The sequence below is a fragment of the Delphinus delphis genome, chromosome 10 (assembly GCF_949987515.2).
Source record: "Delphinus delphis chromosome 10, mDelDel1.2, whole genome shotgun sequence".
Lineage (NCBI taxonomy): Eukaryota > Metazoa > Chordata > Mammalia > Artiodactyla > Delphinidae > Delphinus > Delphinus delphis.
Genome location: NC_082692.2, coordinates 68492793 through 68511542, shown reverse-complemented (window position 1 = coordinate 68511542; position 18750 = coordinate 68492793). Strand labels below are relative to the sequence as shown.

At 48.0% G+C, this 18750-nt stretch overlaps 1 protein-coding gene across 2 annotated transcripts in view; it reads left to right on the top strand.

Moving 5' to 3' along the window:
• Window positions 1-11169, top strand: part of RFT1 (RFT1 homolog) — a 37754-nt gene extending 26585 nt beyond the window's left edge. Inside the window, exons 11-14 of one of the 2 annotated variants that reach the window (XR_009520881.1) lie at window positions 3794-3899; window positions 8809-9058; window positions 9387-9670; window positions 10433-11169. Coding sequence is in view for 1 of the 2 variants with exons in the window: in XM_060022684.1 (XP_059878667.1) it covers window positions 3794-3899; window positions 8809-9058; window positions 9387-9554 (524 nt within the window). In the remaining variant the exon portion in view is untranslated. Of the gene's footprint in view, window positions 1-3793; window positions 3900-8808; window positions 9059-9386 lie in introns of both variants that reach the window. The other variant, XM_060022684.1, reaches the window with a different exon arrangement.
• The last annotated feature ends 7581 nt before the right edge of the window (window positions 11170-18750 follow it).

The window sequence follows — 18750 nt, the reverse complement described above, 5'->3', positions numbered from 1 at the left end:
AACTGCTTCTCATTTTGACCAAACTTCCAGTTCTCTGTGCCTTCTGGGAGGGTCATTTTGTCTCCCCAGGGTGCCTGTCGGCTTTCCTTCCCTCGTCTGCACTCCACCCATCTTCTCCTTGCCCTACTCCTGACTCTTCGGACTAGTGCTGCATATCCGAATGCCTTTCCTGTGCCAGAAAACATTAACACTACTGCTCTCTGCCCCCCTCCGCCCCCCACCATAGTCTTTTTTGTTCCCTTAAAACTACCTCACAAAACTTGACTTTCTCCAGAAAGTCTTACTGAATCAGAAAAGAATGGGAACCACTTAGTTTTGAAAGTGGACCTTGCAATGCTGCTGTCCTCCATTGCCCCAGTTGCATGTTGCTCTTTGTCCTCACCTGTGAAGTGGACTCACCTATGACCTGAAGTGGCCTCTCAAGAGGCCTCTGTGCTGTTGTCTCCAAATGTAGGACTTGGACGCACCACAGGCAGGCGTTCGTGGGGCACTGTGGTTTTGCTTTGCATTACTTGGGCTTAGCCCTGTATATAATTAGGAGCTTTGGAAGTGCTCTGAGACTTTTCTCAGAAGTCTTTCTCATACCTAGCTTTTCCATCCTAAAGAAAAATACATTCAGTGAACTTCCCTGAGATTTCTCACATTTATCTCTTAGGTGCTTCTCTCTTGCCCTTTCTTTTACTTTTTTTTGTCTGGAGAAGGAAGGATTTATTATTTGCAGCAAGTAAGGAGAACACTTGCTTTCCCAAAGCAGTGTCTTCTCTTTTATTTTTTAAAATCTTTTTTTCTTCTCAATCCCCTAATATTAGTTTCCTAGGGCTGCGATAACAATGTATCACAAACTGGGTGGCTTAATTTCAACAGAAATTGATTGTCTCACAGTTCTGGAGGGCAGAAGTCTGAAATCCACGTGTCAGCAGGGCCGTGCTCTCTCTGACATCTCCAGAGTAGGCATCCTTCCTTGCCTCTTCTAGCTAAGGATGTAGGCTGGCAGTCCTAGGCTTGGAAATGCATTAACTCCTCCTATCACGTGGCTGTCTTCTCCGTGTGTGTCTTCACATTGTCTTCCCTCTGTCAGTGTCTGTTTCTGCATCCAAATTTCCCTTTTTTATAAGGACACCAGTCATAATGGATTAGGGCCCACCCTAATGACCTCATTTTAACTTGGTTATCTTTATAAAGACCTATTTCCAAATAGATCACACTCTAATAGATCCAGATCTATTAGACTTCAGATTACTTTTGAAGGGGATATATAATTCAAGCCATACTACCACTCACTTCAATCCATAGTTTACGGTTCCATCCACAAATTCCCCAATTCCAACCTCTTTCCCCAAAATTGACTCAAAGCGCTTCTACTTGAATCACCGTTTCATGCAGGAGTTTTGTGTCCTCCACATTGCAAAGCAGCTCACTATCCACCTTCAGATAGACTCACACATGCCGTCAGCTTTCAGTTACCAAGTGAGAGGTGCAGGTTATGAGAGGAGCCCCACTCCTCTCTGCCAGAGAGAGGAGGATGGAGAGAAGCAGGAAGCACACTGAGCATAGCCTCGAGCCACCACAGGGCAGAACCTGGTCCCTGCGTTCTTTGCTGGAGTCATCCCACAGCTGGAGTGGGGGCCAGGCTACTTTCTGCAGCGACTTGGGGAATGAAATGCAACAGGATATGGTACAATGTGTACCCAAGAGAGGGCCATCAGGGCTGCCTTGTTAGTAGTCCTTTTGTCCTTTTTGATGGCCATAAAACTATTTAGGGTCCCCATGATGCAGGGATGTTTCATATTAAGCAGCTTTCATAAACCCATGAATAAGTTTCAGATTCTGAGACTCTGGAACTCCCCCCGCCTTTCCCTTTTCTTTTAGCAGTTAAGTTTTTTCTTTTTTGAGGTCTAGTTTACATAAATTAAAATGCTATCCTTTTTTTTTTTTTTTTTTTTTTTTTTTGCCATACGCGGGCCTCTCACTGTTGTGGCCTCTCCCGTTGCAGAGCACAGGTTCCGGACACGCAGGCTCAGCGGCCACAGCTCCTGGGCCCAGCCGCTCCGCGGCATGTGGGATCTTCCCAGACCGGGACACGAACCCGTGTCCCCTGCATCGGCAGGCGGACTCTCAACCACTGCGCCACCAGGGAAGCCCTAAAATGCTGTCCTCTTAAGAGCACAGTTTGGGGGCTTCCCTGGTGGCGCAGTGGTTAAGAATCCGCCAGCCAATGCAAGGGACATAGGTTCGAGCCCTGGTCCGGGAAGATCCCACATACCGTGGAGCAACTAAGCCCATGTACCACAACTACTGAGCCTGCGCTCTAGAACCTGCGCACCACAACTACTGAGCCCACGTGCCACAGCTACTGAAACCCGCGTGCCTAGAGCCTGTGCTCTTTAATAAGAGAAGCCACCGCAATGAGAAGCACGTGCACTGCAACGAAGAGTAGCCCCTGCTCGCCGCAACTAGAGAAAGCCTACGTGCAGCAAAGAAGACCCAATGCAGGCAAAAATAAATAAATAAATAAATAATTTTAAAATGCTTTTTAAAAAAAAAAGAGCACAGTTTGATGACTTTTGACAAATATCTACACCCATGTAACCAACATCCAGATTAAGATACAGAACATTTCTATTACCCCAGAAAGTTCTCTTAGGACCCTTTCCAGTCAACTGCCCCCCTCCAACTCTGAGACAAGCACTGCTCTGATTTCTGTTACCATAGATTAGTATTGCTTTTAGAAAGAATTTCATATAAATGAAATCATATAGCATGGGCACTTTCATGTTTGGCTTCTTTCCCTCAATATAATGTTTTTGAGATTCATCCATGTTCTTACATGCATCAGTAGTTTTTTTCCTCCTTGATTGCTGAGAAGTATTTCTTTGTGCGGACGGCCCATAGTTTGTTTATCCCTTCTCCTGTCGATGGTCACTTTGGGCTGTTAGGAATAAAACTGCTATGGATGTTTTTGTGAACACATGCATTTGTTTCTGTTGGTTGTACACCTAGGAGTAGAATTGCTGGATCATAGGTTAAGTACATGTTTATTTTATTAGAAACTGCTTGGCTGCCTGTCAGTAATAGCCCTCTTAAAGGAGGGGATCAGGGAATTCCCTCGTGGTCCAGTGGTTAGGACTTGGCACTTTCACTGCTGAGGGCCCAGTTTCAGTCCCTGGTTGGGAACTAATGTCCTGCAAGCTGCGCAGCTTAGCCAGGGGGAAAAAAAAAAAAGAGGGGATCAATTTCGTTTTAAGGCTCCCGATTTTTTGTTAGCAGATCTTCCCAAAGCTTGTTAGTTAGCTCTAGAATCACATCACTTTGTTTTAGGAGAAAATAACCTTGCAGGCTCTGATTCTCCCTGAAGAGTTATGGGTGTTCTATCTCTGTAGTTTCCTGCTGCTCCTGAGCCCTGGGTTTCTTCAGGGCCTCCTCAACTGAGTTTCTCTCAGCATGCAGGGCCACTAGTGTCCCCAAGTGCTCAAACTAGCAGGCTTCTTCATGCTGATTTAAAAAGTGAGATTTGCTTGCTGGCCAGATAAGCTTTTAGTTGTTAGGCAAGAGATCTGTACATTTATTCCTAATTGTCCTTTTGTTTTCAGCTGTTTATTTTAGTTAGTACTGTAGAATGCTGGGAGTCCTTCCAGATAGTTAAGACCATAGGCTCAAGCATGCGTCTGCCCACTGATGACATCAGCAGGGCTCATGACCCAGCTCTGGTGTTCTCTGACCAACCTGCCAAAGTGAGGGTGCATGTGGGCCTCCCGTTTGGGCTCTGGAGTCTCAGTGGGTTGTTTCCTTACAGGTCCTGTCCTGCTGCGTGCCTATTGCCTTTACGTCCTCCTGCTTGCCATCAATGGAGTGACCGAATGTTTCACATTTGCTGCCATGAGCAAAGAGGAGGTTGACAGGTAGGTAACCTTAAAGATAAACCTCTAATTATGGCCTTCAGCCAAAATGAAGTAACTTCTTTCTTTTCATTCTGAACATGCATTTACAGAAGGCTCTTCTAGAACCAGGAGTGTGGTGCCTTCCTCAGGCACCATTCAGTAAGTCCTCCCCACAGTAGGGCTGGGGGCAGCCACTGCTCCTTGCCTCCCTTTGTGAAGAGAGAAGTCAGGGCCCTGAAGGGTTTTGTTAGTCCAGTTTGGCAGAGGCAGGCACCAGACAAGATCCACTCCTCCACCCACCTCCTTGCCCAGTGCTCCGATGGGTTACCAAGGAGCTTCTACGAGATGCAGATCTATAGAATCTGATTTGTAGGTCTTGCAGAATCTCGGGGATCTGTGACACCTCTCCTCAGAGAAAGGCCCAAGTGCACATACAAGTTTTGCCACATTTTTTCCCATCCATTGACCCCCAGGTCAGGACCTCTGCCCTGGAATTTCAAGCAGTAGTTTTTAACACTGGTTATGAGTCACAGTGCCCCATGGAGCTTGTTAGAAATGCAGATTCCTGTCCACCCTACTCCCACCACTCTCTCTCCTACCACGCCTACAGAATCGGCAGGCCCTGAGCATGTGAATGTTTTTTTAAAACTCCTCAATGATTCTGATGTGAACTCCTGGTAAGAGCCTCTGACCCACACCTAGGATAATTGATCTCTTGTGTCCCAGATGCCAAAATTAGCAAGGTGGTATCTGAAGACATCACTGCAGAGTGCAGTTGAGGAGAAGGATAAAACTGATATGGACAAAGAAGAGAGAGGAAGAAGAAGAGAGAAGGGGTGGGTGTAGGTAATGGGGCGAGTGGCCCTCTTTATCCCTTTGCCCCTTGAGGTCTGGGTCCCTCGGGGGTTTCATGCTGCCTCTGTAGTGCCCTGAGTGCCATTGAAATCCCTCAGAGTCCCAGTGTGGGGGTGGGATAGGAAAAAGGTACTCAGAGAGTTGGCGAACCCTTCCCCTCATTCAGAGCAGCCTCTGTCTGCTTCCCACTGGGGCCTGTCTCACAGCGGCTTGGTGACCTTGTATGCTACACCGTAGTTGAGAACTGGAGTCTAGAGCAGTGGTCCCAGCCCAGATTGCTCAGAAGTTCTGGCCCCCTCCCATACCAGCTGAACTGGAATTTTAGGAACTTAGGCCAAGGAGTCTTTTATCGCTCAGCTCCAGGAGGTTGCTGATGATAGATAGCGAAGGCCTTAGGAACCGCTGGCTCAGACCAGCTTTCAGAGTGAAAACTGCATTGAACACTGTGACCCAGTGCATATTTGGGTGTGACTGAAAGGAAGCTTCCATGAAGCAACAAGTACCCCAGTTACGCACAGGACACACTGATGGTTTTTAATTCTGTTCTATTTCATTCTTTAAACTGCCATGTCATGACCCACTAAATTGATTTCCTAGCCTACTTTTAGGTCACAACCCATAGTTTTCAAATGGTGGTCTAGACATGGTTTTTACTTCAGACAGTTAAATTTATAGCTATAAACTGCTTTGAGTCTATCTTTTTTTTTTTTTTTTTAGTGGATAAAATGTTCTCTAAGTTTAATTTTGAAAGCACTGTGTTTTTACTTGAAAGGTGCTTCTAACATGAAATAATTTAAAAATATAATTTAAAGCGTACTAAATGAGGCACTGAGGTGTAGTGGAAAGAGTTCTGGACTAAGAATCTATCTCTTTGAAGGCAATTTTGTTATAACAATTTCAGCATTAGTGTTGAGGGGGAGAATCAACACTAAGCCTGATTAAAACATTAAAAATATATATCTTGCAACAAATCATGAGGGAATATAGACAGTGGCCGGTTGCTTTGGTTTCTCTTACATTGCATTGACCCAAAGAAAGCAACTTTTTAAGTTATTTGTAGTAATGGGATCAGAACAGTATATTAAAATCTGGAAAATTATTTTCATGGTATTAGTAGTCAACATAGAGAAAAGACAGGGCCTTGTTCTCATCTGAAGTAACTCACTTCCCCTAAGAGTAAAATGTGTGTGCCTTTAAGCATGGTCTCCAGGTTTGTATTAAACATAGCAGCCCCCTTTCTGTCTGGGCCCCTGACCCCAACCCTCAGTCCTGTCTGAACACAGGTAGCACCTGGGCTCATCACAGACCCCAGCAATTTTTCCCTTTCTATGAATTTAGCCAGACATAAAACGATAGTAAGAATTTTTATAGTAGAATTGAGCAGCTTAGTTAAGTGTTATGATTGATTTACCTCCTACATTTCAGATTCTGGATTGAAAAATATATACTGATGAAATCATGGCTTTTAGTTAACTACCTACAGGTTAATCAGTGTTTTTCTAAATAAAAATAGGGGATTTAGTTGGATGTGAAATATTAGAATGTCCATTGAACTGCAAGTGGCTTTTTTGTTAATAACCTCATAATATGTATAGCATAAAATTGATGGCTTTTACATTATGCTCCACTGAAGGATTTTGTTGTGTTTTGTTAAGGATATCTCATTTTCTTTTGTCCATTTGACAAATACTTTTTGGGCATCTACTCTCTAACAGGCATTTCTTTAAGCTCCAGGAATTCAGCAATGAACAAAAGAGAAGAAAGAGATCCCTGCTCTCCTGGAGCTGACAGTAGGGAAGGCAGGTAGCAAACAAGTAAATAAGCAAGAAAGTATTGTGCTTTGCAGAGAACTAAAACAGGGTTATCTAGTGAGAGTTGGGGCCTTTTTAGATTGGGGGGCCCCTCCAAGGAGGTGGCATTTAGGCTGAGGCCTGAATGACCAAGAAGAGTCTGCTATGCAAAGATGGGGCCGAACCTTCCAGGCAGAGGGGACAGTGGTGCAGAGGCCCAAGGCTGACAGCTCCTTTTGCTGACTTGTTGGCCCTTGAGTGCCCAATGTGGAGTGGGACTCCATAACTGTTGAATGCAGGACGAGTGCACACAAGACTGGCACCATACTTTGCATGGTTACCAAGGCTACAACGTATAGCTGTGCCTTGATGTTTTCAACCAGCACCCACTGGGGAATGCTTCAGTTGCTGCTGCAGTCATCTATCTTTTGATAAGCCTGATTAAATAACTTCCTGTCTGTGTTAACCAAGCCTTAGAAAATAATCATTGTCACTGACTAATTTTCCATTGACTCAAAAAGTGGCATTTTAATTTTATCTTTAAAATTCTCATTTTTTCCTGAAGTGGATAATGTCTTTAAGGCTATAGATTTATGAGTTCTGGAAAGTTCAATAGTTGCAGAGCCCTCTTCTAGTTAAAAACAGTGGACTCCGTCATCATCAGCACCTCCCAAATGGCTACGTTAAAGAAGCCACACCATGGAACTTGTCCCTGCTTGAATTAGCATGAATTGCCTACCAGTTTCATTCATTGTTTCCATTCTACTTGGAGCTGGGTGAGGATGACTTTGAAAGTTTGTGAACCTGTGGCCTAAACTCCAAGCATTGGTCTTAATAAACCTTTCTGAGATCGTTTCTGAAAAAAAACTGAACAGATTACACATCTCTGCTTCTTTTTGGAAAAGAGGTCAGAGTACTGGCCCAGCCTCAGTGGCCTGTTATAAAGTTGGCCATTCTGATCATTGATTAGCAGTTAGTGAAGAAACTTCCCCTTTGAAGATGTGGGCTCTTGTAGTTCCATTACTCATTAAAAGAAACTCTCTCAACTGAGAAGCAAATGAATTCCCTCTCTGGAATTCTGGATGAAAGCATACCTCCCCTGTTGAGTACAGTGTGTGTGTGTGTGTGTGCGCGCGCGCGCGCGCGCGCGGAGGCTCGCGCGCACGCGTGTGTGTTCTTGCTATCCTCTCTGATGAATTATATCTCCCATAGCACCTTGGGAATCTGGGCATTTGGAGGCCACAGTGGCTTTCTTACCACCCCTCCCTTCTGTACAGAACCCGAGTGGTGGCCTCTGAGGTTTCCTAACCCAGCTGACACAGCTTGGGGATCTAAGGAGTTTGGTTCCCTCAACAACTATACACTTAGAATGCCAGCTGTGTGCTAGGCAGAAATGAGATGCTGGAGAATTTTGTTCATGGATGTACCACAAGCCTTTTGGAAGACTGTGGCAGCTATTTTATCTCTGCTGAGACTCAGTTGAGAACTGAAAACTGGAGATAACTAAGTGACATGCTGCTCTGGAATCATAGAAGTGAAAGGAGCAGTATAATCCCTCAAGTCACAGAACCCACAGAGCTCTGGAGATGTAGAGAGCAGAGCAGGGATGTGTAAGAGTCTGGGAAACCCTGAAGGTGGTCCAGGCCTTGCTCCCTGTTTCCATTTCATTATGGAAGCTGGTCACTTGCTTTGAGTGAGATCCACTGGCCAAGGTTATGGGGCTTCCGCATTTTGCAAGGGAAGCGGTATGAGGTGCTAAAGTTTAGGGGCGAGGGGTCAGGTTGGGGTGTAGGCTCATTCCTTAGGCAAATTATTTAGCCTCCCTCTGCCTGGTTTCCTTGTCCATAAAACGGATCCAAGCTCCACAGGGAAAGGGCCATGTGTTCATCCACCAGTGCATCCCCAGCACCCCTCACAGTACCTGTCAGAGTGCCTGTTCACATGTAATTGTTACCCGTGTCATATTGTTGTGTCTCACATTAAAGACAGGCTGAAAAGGATTTTTATGTGTTTTGATCACAGTGTCACTTAAACTAACCAGTTACTATCCTTAAACACCATAAATATGTTGAGTTGTTCCTTTTCTTACTCTTCTATTCAGGGGTGAAAGGGACAGTGACATTTCCATGTTGTCCACTTAGCATTCGATGTTGTGAAAATCAGCTGGATTGCGGGAACTTGAAGGTGCTTTCTGTGAATTCATGTTCACAGCCACTTTCTTTGCAGCAGCCCTGCCTTGGGACCAGGTACCCACTGCCCTGCATTGCTTGCCTCCCTCTTCCCAGGTACAATTTCACAATGCTGGGCCTCTCATCTTCGTTCCTGCTGTTATCCTATCTCCTGACCCATTGGTGTGGCAGCGTGGGCTTCATCTTGGCCAATTGCTTCAACATGGGCATTCGGATCACACAGAGCCTTTGCTTCATCCACCGCTACTACCGGAAGAGTCCCCACAAGCCCCTGGCCGGCCTGTTCCTGTCACCAGTCCTCCTCGGGGCATTTGCCCTCAGTGGTGGCATTACTGCTGTTTCCGAGGTGAGGTGCCCTGCAGCCTTCACACCAAATGATTTTGCAGCATGTCCACTGTCCCTCGTTCCAGGCATTCCGTTCCTGCTCTGCCTGACCCAGCTGGACAAGTACTTGCTTCCTCTTACCCCTTCCCCTAAGCTTCTGGGACAGCATCTTATGATAGAAATGACTGATCAGTGGTACCCGTGGGAACAGAGTAGACCCTAGTACATAGCTGTCATGCCTTTACCTGACTGGAAGCTGGAGCAGTAGGGCCTCCACTCCCCATGGCTTGCCCCAGAGAAAGGAGGTACAGCTGGGGGCCCGGGGCAGTGACAGTGGTTTCTTTCTGCAGGTGTTCCTCTGCTGTGAGCGGGGCTGGCCAGCCATGCTGGTGCACGTCGCTGTGGGGGCCCTCTGTTTGGGAGTGACTCTTGGGACAGCATTCCTCACAGAGACCAAGCTGATCCACTTTCTTAGGACTCAGTTGGGTGTGTCCAGACTCACTGACAAAACGACGTGACCTCGCAGAAGCCCTGTGGCACCTGGACCAGCTGTGGGGCAGTTTTATGGTGGAACATGTTTTTTATGCAGAAGAGCCCAGTTAGGGGTCTGTAGTGGAGTGAGACCAACACACAGGTGAGTCATCGGAGCGAACCACCAGACCAAACCCTTAGTATCCGTTTGAGATTTCAGACAGCAAGGAGGAGTTCCATTTTTAAGGGAAGACCAAAAAGCTTTTAAAATAGATGCAATTATTTTTTTCACCATTTTGTTATAATCAGCATTTTTCTTTTTGAATAATGTGTTAATTCTTTTTGGTGGTGATTGACCTTCAGAACTACATGTTCCAACAAACTCTATCTTGGATGATAATAGTTAATAATCTTCTGGCCCAGAAGGAGAGATGTAGCCACTTTACCCTCCATAGGAATATTTAACATATTCCATAAAAGCTGGAAGGAGACTTGATGTTATGTGATGTTGTGCACCAAACAAGAACAAGTTGGCCCTGGAGTTGTGGCTTTCCCCACGTCAACACTGTGGCCTGGTTGTTTAGCGAAGGAGAAATATTGCTCAACGAGAAATCTAAGAAATGAAGACACAGTCTTTCAGATCACATTTCCCACAGTTAGCCAGGCAGAGTCATGTCTCTCCCCTTCATGGCTGTCCCCCACTCCCACCCCCACCCCCAGGCCAGCACATGTCTTCCCATAGCAGGGGCAAGCCGGCTCACGACCTCTGGCCTGGCCACTTGAGAGAGGAGGGCTTTGAAGGACACTGTGATCCTTCGTGAGCTACTCTGAAGGGAGCACCACTTTGCAGTTGGCTGTAACTTCTCATGAGGAGATTGCACAGATGACAACTAAAGTTGAATAGAGGTGTCTTTTTTTCCATCAGAATGAAATAGGGTAAATTCTATATGGCATGTGTCACTGAATCACACCCTTCTCCCGCCGACCTGTTACTTCCAGCACTGGTCAGTACACCGGAATTCCAGCCCCAGGACAAGACTGGCAGGCCTGCGGATCTGGTCCTTCAGGCTACAGTGTGAGCCCAGGCTAAGGCCTGCCTCCCTGCCCTGCACCCAGCAGGTGCTGTTCTCAGGCAGCAAAGCATTCTTCTTCTTTCATTAATGTATTACTATATTAACTGATGTAATGTATTAATTAATTAGATGTGATTGACCTTTGGAGCTACATGCACAGACTATATCTTGGGTGGTAATAGCTAGTAATCATCTAGCCCCGACGTCCCCAAACTTTCTATGTTTACACCCAGAGAGCAGGATAGCTTGTATCAGATGGCAGTTTGGCTGAAATGCACACATTTAAATCCACTGGCCTAGAGCCAAAGCCAAGAGGCCAAGGATAAAGACCCACCCAGTGCACCAAGACTAGGACCCAGTCACCTGGACACCTTTTTATCTATTCAAGGAGAGAATGCTTCGTATTAATTGCAGGGAAAGTAGCTAAATGCAAGGTGTCACTGAACAATCAGAGGCCCTCCAGAATCATGGGCTTGGTCATGTTTTGTAAGGCAGGGTCAGCCTACCTCAGAAGAACTGATTGCCCCGTGGGGTAGGGTGGGTGGCACACACAGAAGGCAGCCCCCCACCCCCAAGTACTTTTTTTTTTTTTAAATAAATTTATTTATTTATTTTTGGCTGAGTTGGGTCTTTGTTGCTGCGCATAGGCTTTCTCTAGTTGTGGCAAACAGGAGCTACTCTTTGTTGCGGTGTGCAGGCTTCTCATTGTGGTGGCTTCTCTTGTTGCGGAGCACGGGCTGTAGGCACACGGGCTTCAGTAGCTGTGGCACGTGGGCTTAGTAGTTGTGGCACACAGGCTCTAGAGTGCATGCTCCGTAGTTGTGGTGCACGGGCTTAGTTGCTCCGCGGCATGTGTGATCTTCCCGGACCAGGGCTCGAACCCATGTCCCCTGCATTGGCAGGCAGATTCTTAACCACTGCGCCACCAGGAAAGGCCCTCCAAGTACTTTTTTTGTCTTTTGAATGCACAGAAATGGGCCTCCAGCCCTCACAAGTTCCTTCTCTGCTGCCGTTGACCACCCCTCTCTCCCCTAGAACCCTGTCACCCAACCCCTGCCCACTTGACCCCAGACTCAAAGTGTGGGCCTCGCACTACCTGCCTCAGAATCACCTGGATTGCAAGTTAGAAATGTAGGTTTCCAGGATCCATTCCAGACCTTTTGCCTCTGCGTCTCTGGGGCAGGACTTTGGGACCAGCTTTTTCGGCAAACAGGTTGGCACACCCCATTATCCTCACCAGCGGCAGTGCCTAGGCCCAGTCATGCTCGTGTTCACAGTGTCCATTCCCAGCTCCAGGAAGACAGCTGCCGTTGTCTGAGCAGCAATGCTGACGCCCCACCTCCTCGGGAGCAGGAACACCACGGCTCCCACTCTGTTCTCCAGCTTGGAAAGTCTCTGTGTCTGACAGCAAGGGCTCATGCTCATCTCGTCGCCATGCAGCCGGGCTCTGCTATCAGCACAGGGCTGCCGCAGTCAGGGCCAGCGCCTTTTGAGAGATGGCCAGCTGGGACAGCCACCGGGGGCTGCTTCCTGTGGCCTGCTTCCCCGTTTATAGAAAGAGGAGTCCCCATGGCCCAGGGTTTTGGGAAGCGGGTGTTGTCCCATTACTAACACCTGCTTCCCGGGCTCCAGCACTTGGGCAGCAGGCCCTTTGCAGCCCATGGCTTCTGGCTCTGTCCCCGCTGCTTCCTGGAGCACAGCTGGGCCCAACCACTCGCTCTGGGGCTTTCCCCCGTCTCCCTAGAGCCACACCTGTGCCTCAGGGTGCTTGCATACATGGGTGCTGAGCTGCCCCACGTTACCCAAGAAGGGTTTTTGGGGGGAATCACACTTGAGGCTTTAAGTGCCACTCAAAATATAGTGAGGCTACTTTTCCCATGGAAACAAGTCTCTAAAGCACATCCATTTATGAAACGAAGAAGCTTTTGTTGGTGAGGATAACAGCATTTCTTCTTTCTGTGCTGCTCTGGCCACGTGTGTGTTGGTGTCTTCAGGTTTGGCCTGTCAGGTCCCTCCGTGAGGGGATGCTGCTGTGCTACTTAACGCTTCCTCTCCTGTGACTTCTGGCTCAGGAGATGCTGTATACTCTGCCCCACTCCCTGCCACTTACCACCTAATTCACCAGGGCATCTCCTCCCTCCTGTCTGTTTTTAAAACCATGTATTCATGTTGCTAGTTTCATGTCAATTTCCCCATTTTAAAATGAATAAATTATTTTCTTCACATCTCTGTGAAGATGTTTCATACTACTTCTCCTTGCAAAAAAGAAACAAAAACTCTTAAATTTCAAAAGGAAAGTGGGCAAGTACCTTGAGTATGTGAATCGTTTTTATTCCTCATCAGAACAGTTTTCCCTACGTTGACGTTACTGGACCATGATTCTGACTTTGAAAGAGAGGCTGGATTCCTGGCCCCTGCGATGGAGCTTTCTGTGTCCCAGACTGACAGGCCTGGCAGTTTATTCACTGCCTTTCCCTTCTGCCCAAAGTAGTGCTCCCCATTGTTGATAGCACTTTTCTCTTTCCTATCTTCTCTGTCTGGCCTGTCCTTGTCTTGGTCATGTTTTTTAAATATGCAGCCATTTTTGGCAGGTCAGAACTAATATCAGGGCAGGGTGGACAAGTGTGTGATTTTAGGCCTGTGGTTTTTAGGGAGTCCAGGGTACCCCTTCACCTTTATATCTTCCTCATTCGGTTGCTTGACTCGTGTATTTTATTTGGAAATGAGACTTCTGAGCCAATCACATGCAGGTGGAAAGTGATTTGTTTTACTGCTATTTACCTGAGTGAATGTCCTTAATGTTGTAAATATTTTATTGATATTTGTTAATTTCTTTTTTTTTAAACAGGGTTTTTAATTTTTATTTATTTTTGGCTGCGTTGGGTCTTCGTTGTTGCATGCAGGATTTCTCTAGTTGAGGTGAGCGGGGGCTACTCTTCATTGCGGTGCATGGGATTCTCATTGCGGTGTCTTCTCTTGTTGTGCAGCACAGGCTCTAGGTGCGAGGGCTTCAGTATTTGTGGTGCGCAGGCTCAGTAGTTGTGGCTCACGGCTCTAGAGCGTGGGCTCAGTAGTTGTGGCACATGGGCTTAGTTGCTCCGCGGCATGTGGGATCTTCCCAGGCCAGGGCTTGAACCCGTGTCCCCTGCATTGGCAGGCTGATTCTTAACCAGTGTACCACCAGGGAAGCCCAAATTTCTTTTTTTAAAAAATTCTATTTTATTTTACTTTATTTTATTTATTTATTTTTGGCCATGCTGTACGGCATGTGGGATCATAGTTCCCCAACCAGGGATGAAACCCACGCCCCCTGCAGTGGAAGCACAGAGTCTTAACCACTGGGCCACTGGGGAAGTCCCTAATTAACTTTCAAGGGTAGCAAGAAAGGTGTTTTATTTGAAGAGTCTGGGGGGAAAGGAAGACTCATTGATTTGCATCATCAGTCCGACCCCAATTACTGTGGCAGAATTAGTCCCCCCACTTAGTGTCATTCCTTCTTAACCAGAACCATCTGGGTGTATCAGAGTGAAATAGGGAAAATGGGCTCCTAATGTAGTTCAGCCTCCTTTAGGGGCCTAATGAAGGAAGTCTTACAAATACTTCTTAATTATCCTCCAGATTAATTAGCCGAAGTTGCTAGGTGCCCCTGTCCCAAAGTGCAGTCAACTCTTGGCCTGTCAGCTTCTCCATCCTTCTGGGGTAGTATGGCTTAGACGGCAAGTGCTAGAGGTGAGCTGTAGGGAGTTAGGTCTTTCCCTTCACGAACGGGGTCCTCACCAGAGTAGGTGCACCCAGAACCCTGTCAAGGCTGCAGCACGCTCATGGAAACCCCTCCCCACGGCTTGTCAAAGCTGTTACAGTACACCCTGTCCCACACTGAGCATAACAGGTATGTAAGTATGCAGGAGTTGTGGTTGGCTAACTCTCCTGGTGATATGTGCTATAGACATTTGAACATCAGCTTTGAAGCTTTATGTTTGGATCCAGTAAATTTTTTTCCATCTCAGTCATTTCTGTAGGTTCCTGAAGAGTTGAAGGGCCCTGGATTCTGCGCCTATGAGACTGAATGAACAAAGGGCCCCAGGGGGCTTTAGAAGGAGGAGAGGGGGTGCCTGGACGGCTACCTCACCATGAGGCTAGCAGGTGCTGGGTGCTGGGGCAGCTCCTGGTTTCTGTGCTCCTCCTGGCTTCACACTGGGGTGATACCCACCTGTCCTGGGGCCCAGACGGTGGGCAGTCAGGCTGGTGGGCAATGAGAGGAGGAGTTCCCAGAAATAGGTGCTGCTCTCGGGTAGAGGTCCACGTTCTTCCAATGATGAGACAGTCTCTTTCTTTCTTTTTTTAGTATTTATTTATTTATTTGGTTGCACTGGGTCTTAGTTGCGGCTCACAGGCTCCTTAGTTGCGGCTTACTGGCTCCTTAGTTGTGGCATGTGAACTCTTAGTTGGAACATGCATGTGGGATCTAGTTCCCTGACCAGGGATCGAACCTGGGCCCCCTGCATTGGGAGCATGGAGTCTTAACCACTGCGCCACCAGGGAGGTCCTGAGACAGTCTCTTTCACCACCTTTTATCTCTTGCCTGCAGTCTCTCCTCTCGGGTTTAAGCTCTGTTCTGTACACAAAGCCCCTGAGGAGAAATGGAACTGGCCCAGGCTAGCTACTGTGGGCCATGGGTCATAAGGGAGCCAGTGGATGGGCCACCCTCGGGGCAGATGAGTGCCCAGTTCAGTCAGCTCTCACTGGGCAGGGGCTGGGCCAGGTGGCATAGTTCATCCGGAGTTGCCCCTTCAGCCTCAGAGGAGCTGCCCAAGGGCCTGTGATGTAACAACCAACTTGTGAGGGAATGTTCTAGTCCACCATTTACTTGTCTCATTACCTCCCTCCATCCAAAAATGTGTCCCTGTTGGCTCTACTGTCACAGTGCTGCCCTGGTCTGACCAAAGCACTTGGCAGAGGCCACCTGGGTTCAGAGTGCTCAGTGGGAAGGGGACCTGGAAACCTGGCAACTCTCAGTCCTTTAATCTCATCCGCATCACAAACTGGGGCCTTGGAACGGGGCTCTGATGCTGTCAGCGCAGGAAACAGTGACTAATTAAGACACGACTGCATTAGTCACGTTGGAGGTGACAATGAGCAGCATGTTTCTGGTTCGTGTCTGAGAGATCCTGACACACTTTTCAATTATGTGGAACTAATAGTGTGCGGCTTCCATGCAGCCGTGTCAGGCGGGAGAGAAGGGGAGTCTGAAATGAAAGCCTGACTCACTGTGGCTCTTCATTCACTTCTCTGCACTGCTTTTTGAAAATCACAAAAATTGACACCAGGGAGCGTGGCATCAGGGGGACCAGAGGGCATCTTTCAGAAGGAGAGTTATGAGACAACTCTGGGTGACACAGGAGCCTCGGTCCTTTCGGGAGGTGTGTGTTGTGAACCCCAGCGTTGACTAGCCCCAGCTTCCCCTGGGCTCAGGGCACACTCTCTTCCAGCCCTCATCAGGGACTGGCACGGCCAGGCAGGGAGAACCATGAGGACCCAGGAGAACCAAAACCCTTAGCCGCGAGGGGAACGGGAATGTTTTCCCCCACACGTAATCCCAACCAAACTAGGGAATGTTGCTAAAATAGCTTTCCTTTTTGTTTCCCCCAGGGCATTAACACAACAGTTTTATGAACAAACCAGATTAGCACAGCGCATTTTTATGTTCTTGAGCTAGAGCTGAAGATTCCTTTCTTCCTCATGTGGCTTGTGAAATCCCTAAGTGGCATCTCTCCAATGACAAGAGGATGTTCTTGCAGGTGTGCAGATGTCCAGCTCTGGGGGGCAATAGAAGTGATAGAGCTACTTGCATTTTTTTTCTTTTTTCTTTAGTAAGTGGGAGTGACATCATGCGGGGCTGATGGCAAGATGCCCAAGCGCACTGGCCACTCATCCTCGGCTCTTTTCAACTGTCCCTGCAGCAACCCTACAAACACATGGCTGAGAGCCAGGCTCTGGGGGGAAGAACCCAGAGGTGTCCTGCCCACGGCGTTCCTTCCATGTGCACCACCACCAGGGAAGTCCGCTTGTGTCCATGTCTGCCTTCTGAAGTACACGAACAGAGTTTTGCTTTCTAAGCGGCCCATGGTGTCACATACATGGTTATACTCCAGCCTGGCTGCCCTTTTCTAACTCAATGGGTGACCTTGAACAAGCCTCCCTCACTCTACCAACTGTGGCGCACTGAGCACATGTCAGGTACCATCTACCTTTGGGCTCCGTTCCTCCCTCGGGTTAACAAGGGCTGGATCTGAGCTGTAGGGATAACATTGAGCCTGAGGAGATGGACGGGCCATCCAGCTGCAACTCCAACTGGAGCAGCATCCTTTTTATCTGTTTTGAAAATTAGGGGTTAGTCTAAGAATTTGCTTGAAAAAAAGGTTCTTTTTGTTAAAAACAAAAACAAAAAAACCCAGCAAGTTTCAAATCCACAATTTTGAATGTTTTAAACCTCCTTGCTGACCTTCCATGACTTTTTCTCCCACAATTCCTCTCCCACCTCAGTCTTTATCTCATCTTAAAGAATTTAAGGTAATTGTTTTGCATAGGCATTAGCATGCATAAGAAGTATTTGGGAGGGCTTCCATGGTGGCGCAGTGGTTGAGAGTCCGCCTGCTGATGCAGGGGACTCGGGTTCGTGCCCCGGTCCGGGAGGATCCCACGTGCCGCGGAGCGGCTGGGCCCGTGAACCATGGCCGCTGAGCCTGCGCGTCCGGAGCCTGTGCTCCGCGATGGGAGAGGCCACAACAGTGAGAGGCCCGCTTACCGAAAAAAAAAAAAAAGTATTTGGGAGAAACAAATCTGGCCAAAAATTATGTTGCGTTACAAAGAAAAAGTTGTCTGTATCCCATGGTCCCCTGTCTGTTGGTGGCCTTGACCCCAGGTGACACCACCAAGGAGTGGGAAGGCAGCTAACTTTGGCCACTCCATCACTTTGTAATCATAGGCAGGAGGTCTTGCCTCTCTGTGCCTCAGTTTCCTCATCTGTCAGTAGCCCACCTTGCACAGCCCAGGGAGGATGGAAGGAGAACAGAGGTAGGACAGGCAAATGCAGCTCTGAAAGCCTTGGAGAAAACAACCCATAGCAAGACTCCCTACATGTCCTGTGTATGCACCTCCCTGCCCGCTTTTTCTTCTGCTCCTCACCCTCGGCCAGTCCTCTCCTGATGCTGTCCACCCCACCCCCTCCCCAGCCCAAGCTCTGTTCTCCCCACCCTCGCTCCTATTAACCCACTCAAGGCCTGTTTACGGCTGGACCAGCAAAGGAGCGAGAAGTGAGGACACTACAAATACTGGAGATTTAACCACTTTTCTTTAGCCCTGTCACCCCCAGAAGGCACTAAACCCCAGCACCACCTGCTATCCAGCCTCCAACCTCTCACCTCTCCACCCCCTGGGCCCTCGCCCCTGTCAGGTTCAGTTGCTCATGCTCTTGACCCCATCACACTCCTTTCCCTTTCTTCCAACAGCCCTATTTTCCTTCTCCCTTGAGAATTAGGGAGGCAGGTTGTGTGTGGGTTCCAGAGAGGGTCTTGGAGGCAGACCCATCCCCACTTCAACCTTGAGCAAGGTAGTTAATCTCTTTGAGCCTCAGTTTATGCATCTAAAACTGGGCATTAGAGCAATTGCCTCATAGGATGTGGCAAGGATTCTATGAGAGGATGGAGGGGCACTGAGCAGGGGGTGCCCTGCACCAGCCTGTTTGCTTTGTGAGTGGAATTATAAATCTGCTGAACAGAGAGGAACTGTGGACGCTGGGAACATTTGTTTCACGCCTACCTGCTCCCTCCTTCCCACCTAAACCCAGTCCACAGACATGCATGTGGTTGAGTCTTTTTCCCTTCAGTGGCAACATTTCTTTCCCCTTTTCTTGGAGGCAGCGCTGCAGGTGAAGAGGAAACGAAAGATCCTTCTCAGCCCAGCTTGCCCGGAGGAGCTTAGAAAGTGAGGACATGGGTAACGGAGACTGCCGGAGGCCTTCTGACTCTTGGCCAACTCAGGTAGGCAAGCCTGGGGAAGCAAAGCCACAGCTTCCAGGGAGAGCCAGCAAATGACCTCTTTCAGGCTCAGCCTGAGTGGCCCCCCCAGAGCAAGAGGGGATGCTTCCAAAGCTTGTTAAATGATTTTCAGC